This window comes from Rattus norvegicus, chromosome 6 (genome assembly GCF_036323735.1).
Source record: "Rattus norvegicus strain BN/NHsdMcwi chromosome 6, GRCr8, whole genome shotgun sequence".
NCBI classification, from domain to species: Eukaryota; Metazoa; Chordata; class Mammalia; order Rodentia; family Muridae; genus Rattus; species Rattus norvegicus.
In genome coordinates this window covers 130250780-130275542 of record NC_086024.1, presented here as the reverse complement: position 1 = coordinate 130275542, position 24763 = coordinate 130250780, and the positions used below count along the sequence as shown (strand labels likewise).

The following is a 24763-nucleotide window of genomic DNA, read 5'->3' as shown; positions in this document are numbered from 1 at the left end:
GATAGTGGGAGGTTCTTTGACCACCATTTTGCACTTTCTCTGCTGACATTTTCCGCCTGTCGATTCACCTAAGTACTGTGTGTTGGCAAACAGGCCCTGAAGACACATTTCAGTGCAGACAATACTCTCAAGGCTCGCCCCCTGTCGGGATGTTGAATGATGGCTTCCCCAGTTCCCTGTTGGCTCCAGGAGGTCTGGGATTTGACCACAGGTTCTTGGGAGCACACGAGGACAGCTCCCTTTCAATCTGAGCAGCGAAGGACACACAGCCAAGAATCCATCAGTGTGGACCCCGTTGTACAAACAGTGAGCTCGGAAAAAGTTTGACTCACGCAGGGCTCAGAGTTGAGTAAGACTGGCCGCTATTTTCCTAATCCTTGCTGGCAGCTCTGGGTTTGGTTTTGGTGTGAGTTGGCTTCAGTGAAGCTGATCTACCCTAGACCTGGCTTTCAGAGAGGCAGAAATTCCTGACTTCCACCGAGACTGGGCGACAGGATCCTCCAGCCACCGGCCAGCCATCTCTCTCTCTCTGTCTGCCCTTACTGCTGGAAACTGCCCAGCCCAGGTTCATGGCGGAAACTCTGTTTCTAAAGGTGAGTCCAACTCATCCAGGTAAGATGTCCTGCTCTGTCTGACATCTGGTCTCCCTCCCTCTTTTCTTTTTATTTTTTCCCCCCATGACTTCACGGCCCCTAGCAACATTTCCAGATGTCTTCTCTTGTCGCTAGGGGATGTGGGATCATGGAAGCAGAAAGGTAAATGAGAAAGAGCGAAAGCGAGAGCAAAAGAGAGAGAGAGAGAGAGAGAGAGAGAGAGAGAGAGAGAGAGAGAAAGAGAGAGAGAGAGAGCAAGAGCGAGAGCAAGAGAGAGAGAGAGAGAGAGAGAGAGAGAGAGAGAGAGAGAGAGAGAGAGAGAGACTGAGAAAGTCTCTTGCCTTCTCCCAGCCCTCCCAAGAGGTGCGGTGTTGTGAGCCATCTAGACACTTTTTATATGCACAGGGCTGGCTTAGCCCAGGAAAAGCTCAAAAGCCATGGGCTTTCCCACTTGGCAGTGTAGCCAGGCCTTGCTAGCCAGTGCTGGCTCTCCCTTGATTCACAAGAGTCTGGACTGATGCATGGCTGAGAAGCGTCGGTCCTGGGCACATGTCTCTCTGCCCTGCAGTGTCCCGCCCTCGGCAGAGTCTTTGATTAGTTCTGGTGGGAGGAAGGAGGGCCTCTCAGATTCCCCGACCTAGAAGATATGTCGACATGCATGTCTGAAGGAATGAGAACAGCCGAGGGCAGACGGCCAGATTTGGGTGGGACCGCACTCAGAAGCCTTGTGGAGGCTGAGGAAGCTGGACTTTAGGGGAATGAATCTGTGGTGTCTGGATCGGGTCCAGGGCCACCCTGGGTAAGTTAGAGAACTTTTTGAAAGCAGGCTTATTCCCGCCATAGTGGGAAAGTGGCCTAGAGCTGGAGAGGAGAGGTTCCCCTTTGTCTTTGAGGCAATGGATGATGGGAAAGGGAGATATGGGGGCCAAACAGGTATGAGGAGAGGAGGGACCCTCCATCTGCAGTAAAGGCTGGCTCATCCTCACTGTCTCTTGAACTTCGCTGAGTCAGTCCCCTGGGTTAAAAAAAAAGTGGAGAAGCCAGGGCATGGAGGACAAGCTAGACCAGTCATTGACCAGAGACGGGACATCAGGCTAACCGGGCATCTCTCCTGCCTAGGCGTCTTTTCCTGTTCAGATCTCATCCATCGCCCCTGTCCCCCACAGCCCTTATCTAGCACCTGGCTGAGGAATATAGGGACACTGGGACCTCTTCAGTGGGTGGTTGTGTGTATGAGACCGTCTTCATGCTAGGTGTGGCCCTGGCCTGAGCCACCTGCAGCTAGCCTGAGGCAGGGGGGCTCTGAGCAGTGCCCTGGGGTGAGAAGCTGCTCACTGGGGGGTGGAAGCTGGACCAGGGTTCCATGCTCCAGGGGGAGTTTATAAGGAACCCACCTGTGCTCTTGGACCCTGTTCTGCGCTGCTTGGAAAAGGACATGGGGTCTCCCAGGTGCTCCTCACAAGGGAATCTCAGCCCTGGGTTCCAGTCCTCAAGAGGAAACTTCTCCAAGGCCCTATCTGGGTCTGAACCTGGACAATCAACTCTGCTTCTTTATCTTTTGGAATCTAAGACCTTTATACCCTTGAAACATTGACCCTCTGTCTCCAGCAGGAACTAAGGCAGGATGGCGGTCTTCAAGGCCACCCATGCCAGTCCTGATGCTCTCACAGGCCCTCCAGACCTCCTCAACCGTCTTAGAGCTGACACATCTTTCACCACAGAGCCTTGGGATTGCCGGCTTCCTCTGCCAGGAGCGGCTTACCCAGGAAGCCTCACGCTTACCTCCTCAGGTCTTCCTGTTTCTACAAGATGTCTGGAGATGCAGCCATTTTTGGAGCCTTCTCCTCCCCCTCCCCCTCCCCCTCCCCCTCTCCTCCCCCCTCCTCCTCCTCCCTGGCTTCCTGGATCTTCATTCCGCTTGCCACTTTCCATGTATTCTATACACACGTGTTAGCTCTCATTTGCTGCGCCCTGAGTGGGCGTGTGAGGTCTCCCAGCAATAAGTGTGTTTAATCTCTCCCTGTATTATGGTCACAGTTTCAACACCAGCCACCAGGCTGATGCATTGTGGGATGCCCAGGATTTGTTGAGAGAATTCAGAAATGATTTATACCTAATAACAGCAACATATCTCTTATGTAGTAAGCATATCCTAAACCACTTGTGTCCACGAGGGGTACAGAGGGGACTCCGCCCTCTCCCGCTCTCCCTTCTCAGAACGAGACTTCCCATCTTCCCGTCGGCACTTCCAGCAGGGCCATAGTTTTTATCATTGTGATGTTGCGTTCGACCGTGGTCCTGTCAGCTCAGGATGGTGACATGGCTGCCCTCCGCTGTCTTAATTAGGCTTACTATTGCTGTGGTGAAACTTCGTGGCCAGAAGCAAGTTGGGGAGGAAAGGGTTCATTCAGCTTACACTTCCACATCCCTGTTCATCATTGAAGGAAGCCAGGGTAGGAATTCAAACAGGACAGGAACCTGGAGCGGAAGCTGTGGCCTTGGAATGGGAGCTGTTTATTGACTTTGCTCACCAAGGCTGCTTTCTTCTAGAATCCAGCACCATGGGCCCAGGGGTGGCCCCATACAATGGGTTGGGCCCTCCCACATGAATCGCTAATTAAGAAAATGTCTTATAGGCTGGCCCACAGCCCCATCTTAAGGAGGCTGCTTCTCACTGAGGCTCCTTCTTCTTAGATGACCTTAGTTAGTGTCAAGTTGACATAAAACCATACGGCTCGCCCACCCTGACCAGTCCTAGAGGAGCAGATGCTGCTTCTGTCCCACTGTGGAGGTCACACAGGTGACGCTGTGGAGAGGCAGCTTCCTCAGGAGGCTCAGAACCCCAAATCTGCCCTTATCTTCAAAACAACTGTCTTCCCTAGGGCCTTGGTGGCTGCAGGAGCCACAAGTCTGGAGGCAGGACTTTCAGTTTCTCTTTAACCAAGTTCAAGCACCTGCCCTTGGGGGTGGGAGGAGGAGATAAGTGTGGCAGCCCATGGGTATACACACCCACTGGTACCAGACCTATGCTCCTGGGATGGCCTCTGGCGAGCCGTGTGACCTTGGGAAAGCACCCAGTCTCTTTTGTTTGGTAAAATCTGCACAATTCAGAAGGCTGGGGTGTTGTGCTTTCGTAGGATGCTTCCTTCACGCTTGAGAACAGACGTCAGGACAGACAGCTGGAGGCCCTGGGGGGACTACACTTGCTCCATCAGACCCTCTGGCTATCACCCTTTGTTCTCTTGGGCTCAGGCCATCACTCTAGTATGTGTTCCCTCCTTTCCCTCAACTCTGGGTGCTCCTGTCTTTTGCAATGATAACAGCTGTTTGACCAAGGGCCCACTCTGCTCCAGTATAACCTCACTTTAAGCTGTTACTTGGGCTAAGACGTTATTCCCAACCAAGCCACACTGTGGACTTCCAAATGGACGTGTGTGTGTGTGTGTGTGTGTGTGTGTGTGTGTGTTTCCGGGAGATGCAGTGTGACCCCTTACACCAACTTTACCTCACTTAATTGTCACGACACCTGGATCCTTATTTTGTAGAGGAAGACGCCCAAGCAGGAAGCTCACTTCCTCCAGTCATGAAGTGGGTAAGCTGAGGCTGAGCCAGGAGCCCAGCCCCACTGTGGGACAGCCTTTGCCTTGCGGGTACCGCCCTCTACAGCTTTTCCTAAGGCCCCTTCGCAGAGTCACATGCTGGAGATGTTCTTACTTAGAGAATTGACTTTCCGTGTTACAGAAAGAGACCCTGAGGCCAAAGCTAGAGGAGTAGAGTTGAGTCGCTAGCCCGAGCCACTCGGGAATGTCTCCCGCAAGTGTCACATGTCCGTGGAAAGCAAGTGAGAGAAGCCAGACACCATCAGTATTCATGCATGAGTGTGCCAGCGTGAAATGCCAGAGGGGCAGAGGGAGAGACAGCGATGAGTAGCCACCGGAGCAGAGCAGTGGGATGGGAGGAATCTGAGGCGACAGCTAATGTGTTGGGGATTTTACTTTGGGATGATGAGGACGTTCTGGAATTAAAGCGTGACGATGGTTGTGCAACTCTGTGAATCACTAAAAGCTGAAACGGGGGATGTGTGGGGCATGTGGATTGCATCTTAACACAGTTTATATTCGTGTGTCAGTGCGTGTGTCAGCGTAAGGTCACATGGTTCTCCACTCATGGTGGGGCTTCATCCCAATAAATCCATCATAACTCGAAGGCCGTATGAACGGGAAATCTGTGTTAGATTTCTATGTCTCTGAACGTCTCACTTGAGCAGCACAGCTTGTGGGTTGTTGTTTCCCCTCTGACTGTTACTCCGAGAGCTGCCCCAGAACTGCGGTGTCTCTGCCCACTGCAGAGACAGACTCAGGCATATCACTAGCCCGGGAAAAGAATCTGGATGGTCAAGGCCTGGTGCCATCCATCATAAAGTTGAAAATGTCTAGGTAGGACCATTGTAAATGGAGAACCTCTGTACTCATGGGGGCCCAAAGACACTGTTTATTGTGGTGTAAACAACAGGCCAGACTCTGGTATAGAAGCAATTTATGGGAGGTCCTCTCTGTCTGTGGTAGATTGCAAGTTTTGTTGGCTAAGCCAGGGGTTAGGGGACATTATTCCAAGCACTTTATATCTGCTGATGCAAGCAGGGGATACAAGCGTGTGCACGTGTGTGAGGCCAACCTCAGACGTCATTCCTTAGAATGTTTTTGAAACAGGGCCTCCCCTTAGCCTGGAGCTTGTCCATCACGTTATACTGGCTGGCCTGTGTGTGAGTCTTGAGCCGTTTACCTGTTTCCACCTTCCTAATGCTGGGACTGTAAGGACACACCACCAAGTCCAGACGTCTTCACACCTCAAAACTCAGATCCCAGCAAGTACTTTTCTCAACTAAGCCGTCTCCCCAGCCCTCCGAGCATTCCCACTTGCAACAATGGGGAAGGGGAAACACCGCCATCACATTTCATAGATGAAGGACGGCACTGTGCAGGAGGAAGATGGAGGGAGATGGCTCCCGGCAGGTCTCACAGACGGACCCACAGCTGGCAGAGTCACTGGGGCTCCCTAACACCCCCTTTAAGAACTGTGGACCCCGATAAGTTCCCAACCTTGCCGGTCTCCATGGAAAGGGGTGAGGTCTGGTGTGGTTCTTAGTTCCATGGGCCTGGTTGACCTAGACCTGGTCTCAGCCGAAACTGAAAGATGTAAGCTTTCAGCCACTGTTCTTGCCAACTCCTGACCTTGGTTGCTCGTCCGGGACCCCCACATTCACTTTGGACCTAGATGAGGGATCGGGGCTGTGTGAGGCTTGGCAGTGAGATTAGCAAAGACACAGAGCTGCACTGCTGAATTGTGTGAAGTTCTACCTTCTGAGCCGCAGAGACTGTGCTTGCTTAGTGTGTTCCTCAGTCAGTGAACTCTCCTCATGGCCTCACAAGAGCTCCTATGGGAGCCCCTGGCCTGAGGGAGATAGCTCTACATTTGGCCTTGACTGCCCTGGCTAGAGCAGAATTCCTGCTCTTGACTGGTTTCCTAAGGCCTCCCAGGAGCTCTCCTCACGGGTCTGACTTCCTGGAGCCCAGGGAAGGGCCTGTGTGGTGGGATTAGGGTGGACAGTCCCGCATCCAGATCTGACTCCAGTGATTCCAGCCCCAGCCCATGGCTCCTCTCAGAATCCTACCCGTACTGTCCCCTAAATAAATGGTTTGTCATGCCCACATCTCTATCCCCTGGAGCTGGAATCTCCTTCGGGCACTTCAGACGTGGGGTACTGAGTGTGGGGTGGAGGCTGACAGGAGGAGGGGTACCTGAGGAGAAGTGGAATGTCTCCTGAGACCTGTCCCAGCATTTTGAGACCACTGTAGCTGGAGGGAAGAGAAGGAGTGGAGTAGAAGGGGGTGGAGCCAGCAGGGTGGGCGGGGTTAGATCACTGGAGGCCTTGCAAGCCATGTATGAATGTGTAGCTTTATTACAAAAGGTTTCCTTGTGAAGAGTGTCCTCATTGACATTCCCGTCCCCACCATATTCACCACCCTGGTCAACAGCTTCTGCACCAACCATCAGCATCATTTCTGCTATCACTACCACTGCCACCATTGTCACCATTATTAACATCATCACCATCACAGACGACATTCACCATCATGGGTGACATACACCATCACAAGTGACATACACTACTATCACAGATAACATGACATATAATATCATGGATGACATACAATATCACGGATGACATTCACCATCATGGATGACATACACCATCACAGATGACATACAATATCACAGATGGCATTCACCATCATGGGTGACATACACCATCACAGATGACATACAATATCACAGATGGCATTCACCATCATGGGTGACATACACCATCACAGATGACATACACTATCACGGATGATATTCACTATCATGGGTGACATACACCATCACAGATGACATACACCATCACAGATGACATACACTACTATCACAAATGACACAACATACAATATCATGGATGACATACAATATCACAGATGACATACACTACCATCACAGATGACACGACATACAATATCATGGATGACATACAATATCACAGACGACATACACTACTATCACAGATGACATGACATACAATATCATGGATGACATACAATATCACGGATGACATTCACCATCATGGGTGACATACACCATCACAGATGACATTCACCATCGCGGAAGACACTCACCATTACAGATACGTATCTCACAGACTGGTTTCAAGTCTGTACCAGACACCGTCCTAAAAAGTCTCCTACATGAACCCTGTTGCCAGTTTTCTGATTTGATTGCTGCCATTGCTGACCCCATTAAAAGTTGACATAACACGGATAAGAGTCGAATGGGAGCCCGGGTTGAACCAGAATGGGACTCCACGTCACCCTGACCCTGAAACCTGAGAGCTGTTCCCCATGATCACAGCCTTCTGGGACTGTAGTCTTGAAAACTGCTGTTGCCTAGGGCAAAGAACGAGAGGGTGGAGATATCTAGCAGTGGAGTGAGAAGCAGTTAGCCAGGACGGTCGGTCATAAAGACCCAGGAAACATAAGGGGCAGAATCTGAAAGGGATGCTTCTCCACCCAGCGGTGAACAAGACGGGGTTCAGGGAACACTGAGCTCCAGGTCTCTGGAATGGACAGATGGGTATATGACTAGGCAATGCTGTTTGTGGAGTCACAGAATGAGGTCTTGTTTGATGGATGAACAGAAACATGGAGAGTGGATGTGGAACCGGAATGTGAAGTACAGAGATTCCCATCTCTGGGAAGACACAAACACTGGTCTTTCGTCTCCATATAATGCAGGATGCTCTTGGTTCAAGGTGAAGGTCAAATGGAAGTGTTTGGCAGACATGAGCGACTGGGCTTGGCCGTCTCTGACATCTGAACATCTGAAAGAGGCTTGGTCATCAGGTGTCATGGAGTAAAGCAGCGTGGGAGGAAATACCCAAAATGCATTTCTGAGAAAGTCCTAACGCTATTTGTTAAATATATTCACGCATATTTCAATGCATATTAGTCAGTATGCAAATTGTGGTGTGTGTTGCCCGCTCAGCCCCAGTCCCACCACCTGCCACTCAATTTCAAAAGCTTGGAGACCAATGATCATTTCCATGGGAACGGAATGCATCCCTCATCTCCCAAGGCTTTTGACTACCAAAGGCAGTGTCCCCGAGTCAGAGCTCAGAGGTTCAGGAAGTTTGACACAGGGAAACACCATGCAAAATTCATCTGTTTATTCCAGCGCACAGAGGAGGTGTGTTCTTACACAGAGTGCTCCTCCCTTGTCGGCCACTTCCTCTGCACGGTACAGAGCTTTCTCCGTCCTTCAATGGACATGGTTTCTCATCAGGGTGTCGACGAAAGGCACAAGGGGGCTTCCCTCCTGCAGACCTAGTTGCAGACCCTGCAGTGACCCAGTTTCAGACCCTTCAGCCACCCTGAGGGACCCAGGCCGCGTCCCTCACGCCCGTAGCCCACCAACTTCTCCTCTGAGGGTGGGGCCCTGCTTCGCCTTCACAGTATGGGTGTGGCTGAGTCCATTCTCAGCGTATGCCATCTGTTTCCTTCTTTTGGCTACAAGTGGAGGATGGGGTGGAAAAAAGAATTTCCTGGGGTCTTCTCTCTTAGGAAATTCAGAGTCAGATTGGTGGGGATTCACGGGCCTTTTGCCATGTAGGCTCTCCCTTGGCTCCAGCCTGGCCAGAAACACCAGTGAACTCTGCCCATTTCCTGAGTCTCCGTAGCCCCCGGCTATCGAGCGGTCAGCTCCTGCGTGGCTTGGTGTTGGAGGTTGTTTGATATGTCCCTCAGATGTCCCCAGGGGCTTGACAGAGTGTTAGCCTCAGAAGCCAGCCAATTGGCAGTGAAATTGTTATAGTTGAGTCTGAAAGGCACCTCCCTTCATTCCTGACTGCTGGTCCTATTTTGAAAGGCGATGGAAGCTTTAAGATGTAGGACCTAGTAGGTGAAAGGTCACTAGGGGCAGACATTTGAAGGTCATATGCCGCCCTGGTTCCAGCCGGGTCTCCATTTACTGCTCTGTTTACCATACAGACCCCGGCTACACTGGACCATAGCCTTTTTTTTTGACACTGAGAGACAAAGTAACCCTTCTCTTTCCCTTAAGTGGCCCCTGTCGTTAAGTTTATCACAGGATACGGACACGTGGAAAAATAAACTCCCATGGAAGATTCTGGAACTATGAGTATGGTGTCTGTCACCCGAGTCTATGGCGTTGCTGGGGCAACTGTCTCCACTGACACTGAGCTCACCCAAGGCCCCTGGAATAGGTTCTAATGGGGAACCCACTGGCCCTGAAACCATCCGGAAGGCTATCCTATCTCTGGTGGAAGACCTGCTCAATATGCAGATGTGTTGTTCCCCTCTCCCCCAAGGTGGGGGTGGTTCTCCTGTCAGAGTTCCCCAGGGCCCAGGCAGCCCTACCCACCCCTGACATCACTCACGAGGCACCCTGCAGCCATGTAGGGAGCTGGGCCTGGAATTGACGCCCTCAGTTAAGTGACCTTGGATGATGGGTCAGCTCTTTGGTAGCATCCCTGCTTTGTGAGTCACTCTCAGATAAACCACTAATTGGCATCCCTTGGTCACTGAGCCAGGAGCCCTGGGAAGCAGCTTAGACTCCCCCAGTCAGCTACCAATTTGCAGCCATGCTGTGAGGTGTGGATTCTCCGGGCAGGTCCCACCAGAAATCTTTTTCTTTGTCTCATTGCAAAACAAACACTTGCTTTCTCCCGCCCTTCCCAAGTACCAAACGCTTTGTTGTGTGTGCATAGGGGTGGGATACTAGGAGGGAAAGGTAGGAGGGAGTGAGGGCCTCTTGTACCTGCAGGCAGAGTAAGCCTGAGTGGCTTTCTCTGTGCCAAGTGTCTCCGTGTGATGTGTGTCTTGATCTAGTGATGTGCGTTCTGGTGCATCTGCACGGGATGTGTATCCTGACCCAGTGATGTGCGTTCTGGTGCATCTCCATGTGATGTGTGTTCTGATGCGTCTGCATGTGACGTGTGTCCAGACCCAGTGATGTGTGTTCTGACGCCTCACAGCCATATAGCACCCCACTTTTCAAAGCACAGGACACCCTCACATTACAGCAGAAGAAGCAGAGGCAGGGATCAGGCTACCGTGTTCAGGGTTACCGGTTCCCCTAGGCCCTGTGCTCTCCCCTCTCCCACAGTTCCTTGCTTTGGCACGCCATCAGCAGCCTTCTGGAGACTGCAAGTCCTTGGCTTTCTCCACTAACGTCAGGGCTCCTTTAAGACATTACACTATGTGTGTCTTCCCTCCTGCCCACAGTGTTCAATGCTGTGTACTCTGCAAGTGCTCCATAAATGCTTTGGGGTTCTTCTTTTGTACCGTCCACCTTGTCTAGGGGTGAGAGGAACCACAGAATCCCAGTCTCTGGGCTCTTACCAGAGACTCCTTAGAATTCAGCCTTCAGAAGACCAATAAATCTTAAACTCTTGAAACTGGGAAATGAGGCAGCCATGCCAACTGTGCATGTAGCCACAGGGCCAAAACCGGCAGGAGATCTGTCCTTCCCCCAAAGGGAAGGAAGCTTTGTCACTCCCATCCCTACCCCATGACCCCCTCCACTCATGGGGATTTTAGAGCACCAGCCAGTAATAACAACCCCTCTATGCTCCAGGGTCCCCATCCCCCACAGCACGCTTATGCCGTGAGACAAGACTGGAATCACCTGCCTGATTCCCTAGGATGCTTCAAGCTCCTTCCTGAACCCAGGCTGAGAAGCTCAGGTCCCAGCAGTCCTCACACGCTCGGCAGTCGTCCTGCCCGATGGCTTGTGTTCACTGCTTGTTCCCCGCCCAATCCTGCAGCTTGTGGATCTGCCGGTCCACCGAGATAGAGGTCCTCAGAGTCCCCATGGAGTTCTCCATCTGGACGGACTCTCCCATGCAGCCTCCCTTCCGGCATATTGCCTGGTACACCTCTCGGGACTTCTTTCGGAAGCGCTTGCCCACAATCACGTACACCAGCGGGTTGAGGCAGCTGTTGCTATAGGCCACGTAGGAACTGATCTGGGTGACAATATCCACGGCACGCTCGTTCCAGCATCCCGACAGCACGCCAAGCCGCAGCAGCGTGTCCAGGAAGGTGCTGATCTGGAAAGGAAACCAACACAGCACAAAGAGCCCCAGGACAGCCAGCACCAGCACAGTGGCCTTCTTCTCCGTCTGGACCTCCTTGAACTTCTTCATCTCGTTGTTCCTCAGCACCTGCATGATTCGCACCGTGCAGAAGGTGATGATACTCAGGGGTAGGAGGAAACCCACCAGGTTCAGCAGCATGTTGGTGAACACCTCCCAGGAGCGGGACGGGTAGACAATGACGCAGGCCGTGACGTTGTGGCCCTCTTCCCTGTAGTCCTTCATGGTCCTGAACACCAACATGGGTGAACTCAGAAGCAGCGTACAGCTCCAGATCACCAGGCTGTACAGTTTGGCCCAGCGTACCCCGCGCATCCGGCCCATGGACATGGTCTTCACCAGCGCCAGGTATCGGTCGATACTCACAAGCATCAGGAAGCAGATGCTGCTGTAGAGGTTCATGTAGATCATGGTATTCACCACGCGGCACAGCACCTCTCCGAACAGCCAGTCGAAGTTATTGGCGATGGTGATGGCCCAGAAGGGTAATCCGCAGGCCAGGATGAGGTCCGCGGCTGCCAGGTTGCCCAGGTAGATCTCAGCCACAGTGCAGTTGGTTTTGTGCAGACAGAACACGCTGAGGACAAAGATGTTCTCCAGTGCGGCCAGCAGGAAGAGGACCCAGAGGAAGGGGGCCTGGATGGCATTGAGCCAGCTCCACCACTCAGTGTCTGGGCAGTTGACCTCTGAAAAGGTCCCGTTATGAGCAGACCCCAGGGCTTGCGTGGTGATGTTGAACATTTCAATGCTGAAAGCAAGTAGAGAAAGAGACAGTTGTATCCTCGGGCCACAAGGAAGGGGAGGGGAGAAGACGGGATAGGGGAAGGAGGAAAGGCAGGGAGGAGCTCAGAAGGAGAGGTGGACCAGAGATTCTATTGCTCAGATGACGGCTCCTCAGGGCAGTGGGGGTGTGGGAGGTGGTGGAGCTCCAGTCTCTCTGGGCACAGCACTAGGGGACATTGGATTCTCCAGCCCTTTGAGAGGTTCTCTGCTCGTAGGACCAAAGGGACCGTGGTCTGAGCTCTGTTAAGAATCCTTCCCTAGGGGCTGGAGAGATGGCTCAGAGGTTAAGAGCACTGACTGCTCTTCCAGAGGTCCTGAGTGCAATTCCCAGCAACCACGTGGTGGCTCACAACCATCTGTAATGGGAACCGATTCCCTTTCTGGTGTGTCTGAAGACAGCGACAGTGTACTCACACACATAAAATAGATAAATAATTAAAAAAAATAAAAGAGCGGGCTTGGGGATTTAGCTCAGTGGTAGAGCGCTTGCCTAGGAAGCGCAAGGCCCTGGGTTCGGTCCCCAGCTCCGAAAAAAAAGAAAAAAAAAAAATAAAAGAATCCTTCCCGGCTTCCCTGGCGACTCTAATGACCACGAATGCTACACCCAGACTCCCTTGAAGCCGCCACTATGAGAAGATGTGCTCGCTGCCTTCTCACGCCTCTTCCCCTCCTCAGAGCGGGGTCACGGGTGAGCTGTGAGTTAGACCAGATCATTGATGTCATACCAGGTGGAGAGATGGCAGCCTGGTCCCCAGAACATAGCCACTTCCACGACAGCCTGTGTCTTCGGGCAGAGGGAGGACCTTGTGTCCATGCAGCAGAGCACAGGAGGTGAGCAGAGGGTGCACGGGAGGAGGCACAGCGAGGCTTTGGACCAGTCCTCCTGGGGTCAAGTCCTGGTCACGGTATGGCCTTGGACAGTTGCTTAGTGTTTCTGGACCCCTAACCAGCAGAGTGGGAATAATGTCAAAGCATGATTATGAAGATGCATTAAAAAGCCTACAGCACACCCAGGGCACGTGTGATTAGTCACCGTGGAGTGGGGGATGGGAGGGCCCTTCACTGTGGGGCAGGTGAGGGGAGGCAGTAGGCAGTGAGAAGGCTCTGCCCAGCATCCTGGCGTTTCTCAGGAAGAACCCCAGAGTGTCTTCTGGGCTGGTGTTACCCGAGAGCCAGCCTGTGACTCATGAGTGACTTGGTTTGTATCCTGAGGTATCTGGAGCCCCTGTAGCTCCCTTGTGGATAAGGAGCTTGTTTTGCTCCTAAAAGCCATAGACACCTCTGTGATGAGTCCTGGGTAGGCAGTGACATTATCCCACCATCACCATCACCATCATCACCACCACCACCACCACCACCATTAGGAATCCTGGAGCCGGGCCCAATTGGGATTTTAAAAAGCCTCCGATGGGGGAGAATGCAGGCAAGGCTGGAGCAGTGACAGATCTCAAGTCCATTTCGGGGTCAGGAAGTGAGATTCAAGTTTGGCAGGGATGTGTGTGGAGGGAGAGATGAGACTGAACAAGGGAAGAAGGGAGGGTCCCCACGGTGGCCCTGAGGATGTTACTTACAGAGGGGCCAAGGGGTAAGACATATGCTCTGGGAAGATGCCTGGCTACACACACACACACACACACACACACACACACACACACACACACACACAGTCTCTGATACAATTCCTTCTGGTCTAATTCTTGTTCCTATGGACGTAGTTGGACTTAGTGAACTGCTGCTGACCCGTAGTGGTGATAGGGACATGTGACTTCCGAGGTGGGGGTCTTTAAATGCATTGCAGGGCCTTCCTGGCCTCACGGAGTGGGCTATGGGAAGCCAGACACCCTAGGGTGTAAGAGGAGTCACCAACCCCAGTGCAGCCTGTGCTGTTTCTGCTCCCGCGGCAGTCTCTTCCAACTGAGCCTGGTCACCACGCAGCAGAGACGGGTCACCTGCAGACTGTCCTACACCGTGACCTATGGAAAAGGCTCTTCTTCTGGAACTTTCCAGATGTCCTCATTCTGGCCCTCGGCCCTACTTCTGCGGACCTGGAGAGCCCATGTTAGCAGCTTGGGGTTCGCTATTTGCTCACTGGAGCCTCATGCATACCATCAGAGCCATTTGGTGTCCATTGTGAAGACCAGCGTGCTGGAAAACCCCAGGAATCCAGGAGGCTGTCTGGCCAGTGAGTGAGCATGGAGAGCTTTTGGGACATCTCTGCTGCCACAGGATGTTGGTGATCGGTTAGGACTCTCTGCTGTGCCGCCAGCATTGGTTCCTCGGGATGGAGGCCCTGTCTCCTGGCTCTACTCTGACTCAGTTTCCCCAAGCGTTCCCTTAGTCTTCAGTCTTCCAGCAGATGTCAATTCCACAGTGACCCTGTCTTCACAATGACTTGAACACCTCCCTTGCAATGAAGTGTCCTCGTGCCTTCCCCTAGTCCCACAAAAGCCCACTCCCGCTGCTCCTGATAGGACCGTGGGGACTAAGGTTAAAGCTTTGGTCTTTGGGCCTAACACAAAATGCCCCCTCAACCATGATCCAAAACAGGATGCTGCCTGTCCTGGAGTCCTAGAGTGAGCGATAATGAGGCGAAGAACCCTTGACTCACCCCAGAGAGGCTGTGGTGGGCATGGGCTCATGCACGGACAGGAGCACGGGTCGCTTCCAAGAACAGTGCATTTGTACTCAGGACAAAGACGAGTGAGGATCGTCCTGGGGAAGCAGAGAAGAAAATGTCATTAGCCGTGACGGTCAAAACACACATATCTGGGCTGGAGAGATGACTCGGGTCGTTATGAGCACTGGATGCTCTTACAAAGAACCTGGGTTCAAATCCCAGCACCCAGATGGGAGCTCACAAGTGCCTATAACTCCAGTTCCAGGGGATCTGACATTCCCATCTTGTCTCCAAGACACCAGACACACACAGTTCATAGATAGACACATTAAAAAATAAGTAATTGAGAAAAAAACCCCATCCTCCATGAGTATGAAAGATGGGGTCTTGGGCCTTCTCTAGACATACAAATGCTTAACCCATGTGGAATGTGGGCACGCACAGTGAATGCAGCTTCACTGTCTATGTCCAGGATGCTTGCAGGCTGCAGGGAAGGGGGAGGTGCCATTCAAATAGTCACTAAGGCTTGCCCAACTGATGTCAAATACTAGGCCGATGGCTTGGCTGTGTCCCTGGGGGCATCGTGTAAGAGCCTGGTTCTTATAAAAGGTGATATCACACATTCAGTCTGAACTGTCCTCCACTGGCTCATGTCTTGGTCCCAAAGGGGCAGAGCTATTTTGGGATGCCGTGAACCTCTAGGGGGCAGGGATTATCCAGCAGAAGTGGGTCACTAGGGCAGACCTCTTGAGGGTCATACGCACCCCTGGTTCTGAGTGACTCTCTGCTTCCTGTCTCCTACAACGAGAGGCTCCTTGTCACATGCTCTCACTGCATGGCCTCTGCCAAGCCTTCCCCAGACAGACCGAACCCGCTGAAACTGAGTCTGTCCAAACTCGCCTCTGCTCAGGCGTTTCTGTCAGGTGTTTTAGCCTATCTGGTCTTCACACTTTGTCCAGGACTCCGTGTAACATGACAGTCCTGCCTGGGAGGTGTTTAGGAAACCGGGTTACGTGTATTTGTGGGTGTGCGTGCATGCGTGTGGGTCGCTACCGATGTCTCGCTCAGCAGCCAGTCACTCCTAAGCTAGAAGATTCTGGACACAGCAAAAGCACCTAGCTTTAGAAGCCAGGCTCTCCCAGTTCAGTGCGTGCACACGTGTATGTGTGTGGTACCCAGATGACACTGGAGCTTTTACGGGAACTTTCCAAAGCCAAGGCCAGGACTAGGAACTCAGAAGAGTCTTTCTCCACCAAGGGAAGATTGGGAAAGAGAATACTCTACATCTAGGCTTTCAAAGATCCTTCCATACTCTAGGGGGAAAGCCACTGGGTAACTAGGACTCTGCATTCGAGGCACTGGGTGTAGCACATGTTAAGATTCACGTGGGTGGGGTCTGTTAGTCGCATGCCAGTTATCCAGAAGGGCAGAGATGCCTCTTATTTTCTGGGACTGACTAGCGTGTGGCTAGACAGTGACAGTTCCTGGAGACCTTGGGTCCTTGATCTTGGTGGCCCTGAAAAGGTAGCCAATAGTCCTAGTGACCGGTATGGCCCAGCCAGCTCCTGCTTTCAAAATAAAAGCAAAATGTGTGTTCGCTCTTGCCCAACACACGGACAGCAGGTGCTTTACTGCCCAGAGTACTTGGCAACCACAGGCTACCCCTCTGCTCCTGTATCTCTGGGAACTGCCTGGCTCCAGTGTGGGTTCTCCTGGGCCCTGCTCCAAACCCCCCGTTCTCCACTGCCTTGGGTTTCGCAGGCCCCTTGGGGTCACTCCTGGGATTCTGCCATTTGGCTTCCCAGTACATTTGGCCAGTACAGGGGTACAGTGGGGGATATTGGCACCCCAGCTCCCTGTCTTGAGGGCCCTTAGGGTCCAGAGTTTCTAGTTTTCACCAAGAGCCCACTGTCTAAAAGGGAAGAGCAGGGGGTGTAGGCCATGCCATCTCAGGGCAACCAGGTGCCCTTTTCCCATCTGACAACACATGTTCTCTATACTCCGACGCGACCGGTCTGCCAACCTCTTATGCCACCCGGCCCAAATGCTCCCTCTGGCTCCCACTGGGGTCCTGACAAATACGTTTGGGAGAGCAAGTTCAGGCACAAGAAGAATGTTTCAAGAGAACGAGGAGGAAAACTCGGTGCTCATGACAGTGGTATGTTGGGCTGTATGTGTTGGGGGGAGAAGGGGGCTCTACAGATGCTGATTCTCAGGGATGGGACGGGTCTGAGTTGACTCCTGTAGATGCTGGGAGCTGGTGGAGAGCATGGGGCATCTAACATTCCAATTCTCTTGCATGCTCAGTGTGGGCAGCATCTTGGGATGTGGGGTCAGGAGGTGGAAGAAGAAAGCTTTGCTTTTTGCCTGCTCACGCCCTCCATTCTCGTTGGCAAGTTCATCTACTCTGTTGCTGCTGCAGGCTGTCACTGATGACGCTACCCATCTTTTTTGGGGTGTCTGACATGGACTGACAGCCAGGGGCTCTTTAGGAATTCTCCAGGCCTCTAGCAACAGATTGGGACTGCTGGGGAACCCACCTTGGGGTTCTCAGCCCCTTCAGAATGAAGAAACAGGAGTCGCTGGACTACCAAGACCGTATTTCATAAGCACTCTATTCTGTTGCTGCTGCAGGCTCCTTTTAATATACATTCATTCTGTCTGTTCTGTTCCTCTTATGACTCTTGACCAACAGATAAAATCCTCCCCGGGGCTATTATCATCAAAGTCAGCAGGGCAGCCTTTCCCTGTGCTATCACTCGGCTAGTAATCTGCTCTGCTGCACCACCAGGGGGCGCCCTGCTTCAGCCACAGGAATAGGATGGGTCAGGATTGAGGGAGGGGCCCTTCCACTCAGCCTGCGCTCCAGTTCACAGCTCATGTTTGACTCTGATTTCCTATCCGGGTGGACACTGACTTCACAGGGGTTGAAGGAGACGGGCAGCCTGATGATCCCGGGCAACCACTGAGACTCTGTTCTGTGTTCTGAGGGGTGGCTCTCCTACACTTCAGCATCTCAGCAAAAAACGTATGTGCACACGTGTGTGCATGTGTACCTGTGTGCATCTCTCAGTATATGCAAAGTGTACATGTGTGCCCACCCCATGCCACACACTCTTCTCATGGGAGGCCCCGTCTCCCTATCTCCCACTCTCTGCCCAGCACACCTCAGCCCCTTGATTAACAACAGCGAATCAGTAATCAAACCTCTTCACACTAGCAGGCCAGAGCCAGAAAGGGTTAGGTTTCCTAAATCCCTTCCCTGAATCCTCCCAGAATATAATTTTCCCCCAAAGTCAGCTTCCAGCCAAGGCACAGATGGGGCTGTTGTAGGGGAAGGGGACCTCATAACCTGCAGCAGCCCCTGCAGCAAAGTGCAGCCCTGAGCATGGGTTTCCAGGGAGCCCCGGGCTCTTAAAGGAGGACGGTCAGAGCTGCCTGCAGGGTTAGGGGTTAGGGGTGAACAGCAGGATCTCCACTCTCAGAACTCCTAAAGAGCCAGATCAAAAAAACCAGATCCAAACTAGACATGTGTGTGTGTGGGCCCTCCCAGCATCTGGACACTTTCTGGTTTTGGAATGTTCTTGAAATATTACTAAAGGACAGAGGGAGACTTAAGAGGTGGAACCCCTTCTCCCATCATGCTCTCTGCAGGGGAGGCAGGAAGCAGCTGAGATTGCCGGATGAGGGATGACGGCTCACCTCTGACCCTGGGAGGGAGGCTGACTTAATTCTTTGTTTCTTCTTGTTCATCATGGCTAGCTGATCCTGTTTAGAATGTTACTTTACTTCTCCACACTGCACTTCACAATTTTGATTTATTTGTAATGTAATCTTACCCTTGAAGTAAAACCGCTCCTTGAAGTATAATTCCTGTCTACACCATTAGCCCTCTCATGGGACTGTGGGCCTGAGCTGTTCACTGGCGTCATAATGACCTGAAACAAACAGTGCTTTTAAAGCCATTCCTTTGTTTCAGTGCCCTTTTGTTGAACGTGTTCTGTATGCTCCAGACTCTTAATTCAGTCCTGGCTTCCCCAGACATTTTCTATACTTCCAGCTCTGCCTGAAGCCTCACACCTCGACCAACAGTCCACACTCCTGTCTGCTCCCTCCTAGCCACACCCCTCAGCCTGCTGCCCAGATGCTATCCCTACCTCCCACCATCTTCTTCAAAGTGCTTTGCCATGGTCATCCATGTGTGACAGCCTAACTAGGCTAGTGTTCCCTATTATGTCCCCGGTCCCCTAACGATGGCCTATGTATTACGGTGGCGGTTTTAAGTAAAATCTATAGCCTCTGACTTTCTACAAGGAAGACATCCATTAGTGCATTTGTTGATGACAGCGATGTGTCGCAGTGTTGAAGGATAGGCCTGTGCCTGAGGTCACTGACTGGACTTGGTCTCCCAGGAGGAGGACATTTGGAGCAGACCCCAGTTTCACAGATGAAGAAACACTCCATACAACTGGCAGCTGCAGTCCGAGTCCAACACAGGGTTGACCCTTCCCTAAAGACCTTCCCCAGGTTTCAGGGAACCCAGACACTCTCCCCAGGCCCATCAGTCAATTCTTGGCAATAAACCCTATGATCTGAATCTCCAGCCGGCTCCATTTCTCAAGCCAAGCTCCTGCCTGAGAGTGTTAAGATTTCCCGCTGCTTGGGTAGTGAGGTCTGTCCCTTCTGTCCCTACATTTACTGCAATGCCTATGTGGCTCCTTTTGCTTCTCTGGCCAAGTGCCTGGCCGACTGCAAGTACTGTCCTCTGGGCTAGCTGACAGTCAGCGGGGAGGAGATGTTTACTTCTCTTTTGCTCCCGAAGCAGGAATCTTTGCAGATAGAGGCAAAAGGTAACAATATTGCACTTCCACTACATCCTCACACCCTTGGAGGCTGAAACACCCCAGACAAAAAACTCAGAGGCTTTGAAGTGGCCCCATGTGGTTCAAGCCCACCAATCAGAGGCGGGTCTCAAACCCAGAGCTGCACAAGGCTGAATGCTAAATCATTCTCTGGCCCTGGAGAGGCTCCCATCCATCTCGTGCAGGATGCATCCCAAGGAGAAGCTGAGGTAGGTGAGCTCACAGACTAACTGCTTATGAGGGAGGCTGTACCTTGCTTCTCCTCAGGGAGGATACGCTGTACAGGTGACTGCCCAGGGCCTCTCTGACCCTCTCTCTGCTCAGACTCAGGCTCTGATGGGCACTAGAGGATCTTCATGGAAGGAAAGAAGAACAGAAGCCTCTAGCCTGGCCCCGGTGGTATCTGACCACTGTGATGATTGGATATTATGGGGTTCGCACCACAGGAAGACCCTTGCCTCTGTTTTGCCAGCTATTTTGAAAACGGGGCTTGAACAGAGTTTGACAAGGAAGCTAAGGAGAATGGCTGCTGTGTGTGTGCCTCTGTGCTTTATACACGTGCACAGTGTGCCTAGGAATGGTGCGTGTAGTATGTGTACATAGTATGTGTTTGTGTATGTATACATAGTTGTGTATGTGTACATAGTGTATGAATGTGTGTGCACATGTACATGTATGTGTGCGTGTGTATTCGTGCATGTGTGCCTATGCTCCAGTGACTGGATGTGTTCTGGGAGAATGCCCAGTGTTTTCTGAGCCTCTCAGTTACTATTATGTGTGCTCAGGAACATAACAAAACAGGGCCGGGTACCTGACCTGTCCCGGGATTTTATCACTGAGACCCGCAGCATATCCAAAGGCCAGCTCCACCATTCAATAGCTGTAGATAGTGTGGCCTGAGTTTCTCTAGCTGCTGTGAGTCTAGATACTATTGATATCCCCCCTGGGGAGGTTCCAATGCTAACAATTGCAAGGCACACACACGTAGCTTGCCCAGGCATACCATATACCCCCCACCCCTATACTCTTCCCGTTAACAGCAGGCTTCAGCAAACAGTTTTATATGAGGCAAGAATCCTGGTGTCCAAAGGCAAAATGCCCAGCCTTCCCTTTTCCCTGTCTTTTTGCAGAGGAGGAAAACAGAGCCCCCTTCACTTTCCCCACTAACCTGGACACGTCAGCCTGGAGCTGGAATCCAAAACTGGAACAGCCAGAGGGGCTCTGGGACTGGGCCAGGGTGGAACCCCTCTGGGAACATCCCTTCAGGTGACATGGGAATTTAAGGCTCTAACTTCATGAAGTCCTGAAGTGTTTGAGTGGGACAGGCTCCCAGGTGGCATATGAGAAGAGAACTTGAGGCCCATAGCGGGTATGTATGCCCCGAGGTCACTCCTGGTTAGCAGAACTTCACCTTGAATCTAGGACCTCCAATCCTAACCCCAGCTCCTCATCCTTTTGTCTCATGGCTGCCTCATTCTCGGGTGGAAGGCCGAGACATGCGTGTCCAGCATCAGAGACCGGCACACCCTTACTGTGGACACGCACGGGATGTTAGAGCACATGCCTTTTGTGAAGGTAAAGGGTAAAGACTCAGTCTTCCCACGCCTCTGACGGCCCTGGGTTTCCTGTCACAAGCACTGAAATAATCACCGGTCGCAGGAGGCGATAGGAATCTTTTCCACAGAACAAAACCAGCAAAACTACATCAGAGAGGAAGGCTTCTGTGTGTGCAGACAGGAACACGTGCTCTCGAGAGCGATTCCCCATGGCAGTGAGGGAGCCAGTGGCCCTCTGGGATAACTGGGCCTCTGCAGCCTCCTGGGCTTCATTGAGGGCTTATGACACTACCTGTTGTCTGGGACATTGCAGCTGAAAAATGGAGGAGGCTGGCCTGGAGTTGAGCCCTGGGGACCGGGTGTGTCTTTGGGTAAATGTGTGGTGTTCCTAAACTTTCTGTTTCCTCATCTGGAGAATGGGTTATAGATGACTCTGGGAAAGCAGTGAGCTCCCTGTCCAGAGAAGCACGCAAGCAGAGATCATGGGATCTGCTCACTGAGTTTTCAGAGGCACCCAAAGGTGGGCTGACTCCGTCTTGGCCAGCTCCCTTCACTAGCCATGGCAGAGAGGACATGGCTCCCTGCCTCGCTCCCCTCAGCCTCTGAGGATACTGGGCTGGTTCTGTCTAAGCAGGCCTGCCAAAGATGGAGCATCTCCTGGGTCACATGACCTCTGTCTGATGAAAGGGGAGCCCCTCAAAAGAAAGGGAGTAGCCATGCAGAATTCCAGCACCCTGGGCTCTGCCAGAATTTCCTGGAAGGCGTGGGAGGGAAGCAGGTTTCTGAGTGCTGAGTTGCAAAGCACGAGGCCCAGAGAGTCACAGAACATAAAAAAGGCTGAGTCTGGCTGCTGTTTCACCTCCAGCCCAGATTCGGGTGACATGGGATTTTGTCTGTACTCACTAGAAAACCTGGGGCAAATAATTCCCCCTTTTTGGTGAAATGGGATGATTTCTCTGAACAGGGTTTTGGGAGAGCTGGTGACAATGTAACCTGAGGGCCATACATGGCTATGCATCTTCTTTCCATGACAGATCAACCCCTGCACGTAGACATGCTTGCTTTCGGCCCATTTTACAGATAGGTAAACTGAGGCACAGCTAGCAGGTAAAAGTTAGGGTTTAAACTCAGGCTGACTGGGCTGGAACCCCATGTTGTGGAGACTTCAAACTGGTACCTGATAGACATACCAGCTTCATAAGACACACTGTGATTGTCCCTAAGCTTTAAGGGCTTTCCAATTCACAGCCAGTCCGGCTTCTATACATCATGGAGCCCCGCCCCTCCTGTAGTATGCAAATCCTGAGCATCTGTCATTCTCTGTGTTACTGTCTCCATCCCAACCAGCTCCTGATCTGTCTGACTCTGCAAATACAAGGAAATAGATCTTTTATCTTTTTTAGTTAAAATTTCCTTAATGTTTTTCTTCCTGGTGTCACTATCATGTTTTACAGGGCAATACACCTGATGTAATGAAAAGGAAAGGAAAAAGCTACAGCAGATGAAGGGCTTCAGGAACGAACATCTAATTGACGCTTCGGTGCAAGGATCACAGCCGCGCTTTTGCAAACGGTGTGGCTATGCCAGTCCTGAGCAAGAAGGATTTCCTGCTTGAGCTGCTGGAACTTTTCTGACTGTAGATGACTTCTCCTCCTGTGGCAAATTATTCACAGTTCCTCTGGATTTGGGACAACTGTCTCAGAGTCAGCTGCACCTTTCCTGACAACTTCCCAAGCTCTCCTGCTAAGACCCGGAGCCATTTTCTGCCTTTTTTTTTAAACCTTCTGCTGTCACATCTGTCCCTTAGCCCTGCCAGATCCATAGCCACCACCAGGGAACACCCGAGCTCCTTCCACCAAAACTGTCACCTTTCACAGGTCCATAGTTTGATTGTTGTTGGTCACTACAATTTCCATATCCTCACAGTCCCTCCCCACCATAGTTACCTCCACCAAAGCCTCCTCCTTTACTGTAACCATATCCCCCTCCTCCACCACATTCACCTCCTTGGCTTCCACATTCTGGTCCAGCTCCACCATCCCTTCCTCTGCTACTATAATCGCAACCACCACAGCTGTCACTGTCACTGTCCCCTCCAAATTCATTATATCTACCGTCACTACCTCCACAGCTACCTCCACCGGCGCCACACCCACCACCATAGCCTCCTCTTCATCTAAAGTTGCCTCTGCCACCTCCGAAGTTCCCTCCATGGCTCACAGAGTTACCAGATCCGCCCTCTGCAACCTCCCTGCGACCCAGCAGACTGCGCCTCTTGCTAAGAAAGGGCCCTTCTCCAGGGACTAAGCCACTACCTAAAGACTATACATGGACTGACCCTGGACTCTGACCTCATAGGTAGCAATGAATAGCCTAGTAAGAGCACCAGTGGAAGGGGAAGCCCTGGGTCCTGCTAAGACTGAACCCCCAGTGAACTAGTCTATGGGGGGAGGGCGGCAATGGGGGGAGGGTTGGGAGGGGAACACCCATAAGGTAGGGGAGGGGGGAGGGGGATGTTTGCCCAGAAACCGGGAAAGGGAACAACATTCGAAATGTAAATAAGAAATACTCAAGTTAATAAAAAAAATAATAAATTAAAAAAAAGAAAGACCAAAAAAAAAAAAAAAAAAGAAAAAAAAAAAGAAAGGGACATTCCCACTGCACACGTATGCCCATTAATAGTGAGCTATCTCTGAATAACAGTCTTATCAACCATGATGCGCCATGACCATCAATAGTTACGAAAGCAAGGCCTCTCTTCTCTCCTCGCTGTCTCCTCTAACGTCTATGGTTTCAGTCTCGCCATCCTTCCCACAGTAGCCCCTCGGAGTACGTCTCTCTGTATCTTCCTCCATTCCACTGCGATGGTGATTCTCGGTTCTTACTTGATTACATCAGGAATGAACGGCAAATCCAAAAGTGGAGGGTGCACCAGGGAGGGATTTCTGCTTAATCTGAAGTAGGAGGATCTTGAGCGAGAAGACATACCTTGGAATCTGGGCCATGCCTTCTGCTGGAAGCATATATATGTGTATGTGTATGTGCATGTGCGTGTGTATGTGCATTGTGTGTGCATGTGCATGCACATATATTATATAAGGACACGGAAGAAGGGAGCTTTCGCTCTTTGCCTGTTTTGCTCCTGCTTTGCCTGTTATTAAGTGTTACAGCATCCATCTTGGTACCCATAAGCCCTTTGTCTCTGACTCCAGTCCCTGAAAGATAAGTTTCCAGTAACCCTGACTCAGTGACCACCCCCCACACTCAAAAAGGTACAACTGTGACTAACTACTTGTCATGACATGACAGCTTTTTTTGCTTCTGTCACCTGCTTACACAGATACCCAGAGATTGTTCTGAGTTGCCTTAAGGACTTAACCTGGCAGAACAGAACAGCTTTTGCCTGCTTGCACAGATTTGGAAGGTTTCCGTGTGGTTCCCCCCTTTAAAATCCTTCCCCACACCCGTCCTGCATGGCAATCTCAAGTTTGGCTCAGAGATTGTCATGCTAGCCACTAACCAATAAATCTTTTAATTATACTTAAATCGAGTCTATGGCTTTTTTCCTTAGGGGTCACAAACTCCATAATACAAATCCATTCCTTCATTGACATTAGAGCCCACTTTAGGATTTTAGCGTCTAC

At 51.6% G+C, this 24763-nt stretch overlaps 1 protein-coding gene and 1 long non-coding RNA gene across 7 annotated transcripts in view; one reads left to right on the top strand and one right to left on the bottom strand.

The window, feature by feature from the left end:
• Nucleotides 1–16: 16 nt before the first annotated feature.
• LOC120103615 (uncharacterized) lies at nucleotides 17–24665 on the top strand. The gene is made up of 2 exons (XR_010052352.1): nucleotides 17–593; nucleotides 22574–24665. It is a non-coding gene; the product is annotated as an uncharacterized LOC120103615 (long non-coding RNA).
• The window catches only part of Bdkrb2 (bradykinin receptor B2), a 30151-nt gene continuing 13725 nt past the window's right edge, over nucleotides 8338–24763 (bottom strand). For 2 of the 6 annotated variants that reach the window (XM_039111800.2, NM_001270713.2), the window contains 3 exons: nucleotides 14693–14796; nucleotides 12810–13026; nucleotides 8338–12049 (listed from right to left, as the gene is read on the bottom strand). In XM_039111800.2, the coding sequence (XP_038967728.1) occupies nucleotides 10942–12049; nucleotides 12810–12898 (1197 nt within the window). In that variant the 5' untranslated portion in view covers nucleotides 12899–13026; nucleotides 14693–14796 and the 3' untranslated portion in view covers nucleotides 8338–10941. Of the gene's footprint in view, nucleotides 12050–12809; nucleotides 14797–24763 lie in introns of all 6 variants that reach the window. The other 4 variants (XM_039111801.2, NM_173100.3, XM_063261560.1 and 1 more) reach the window with 2 other exon arrangements.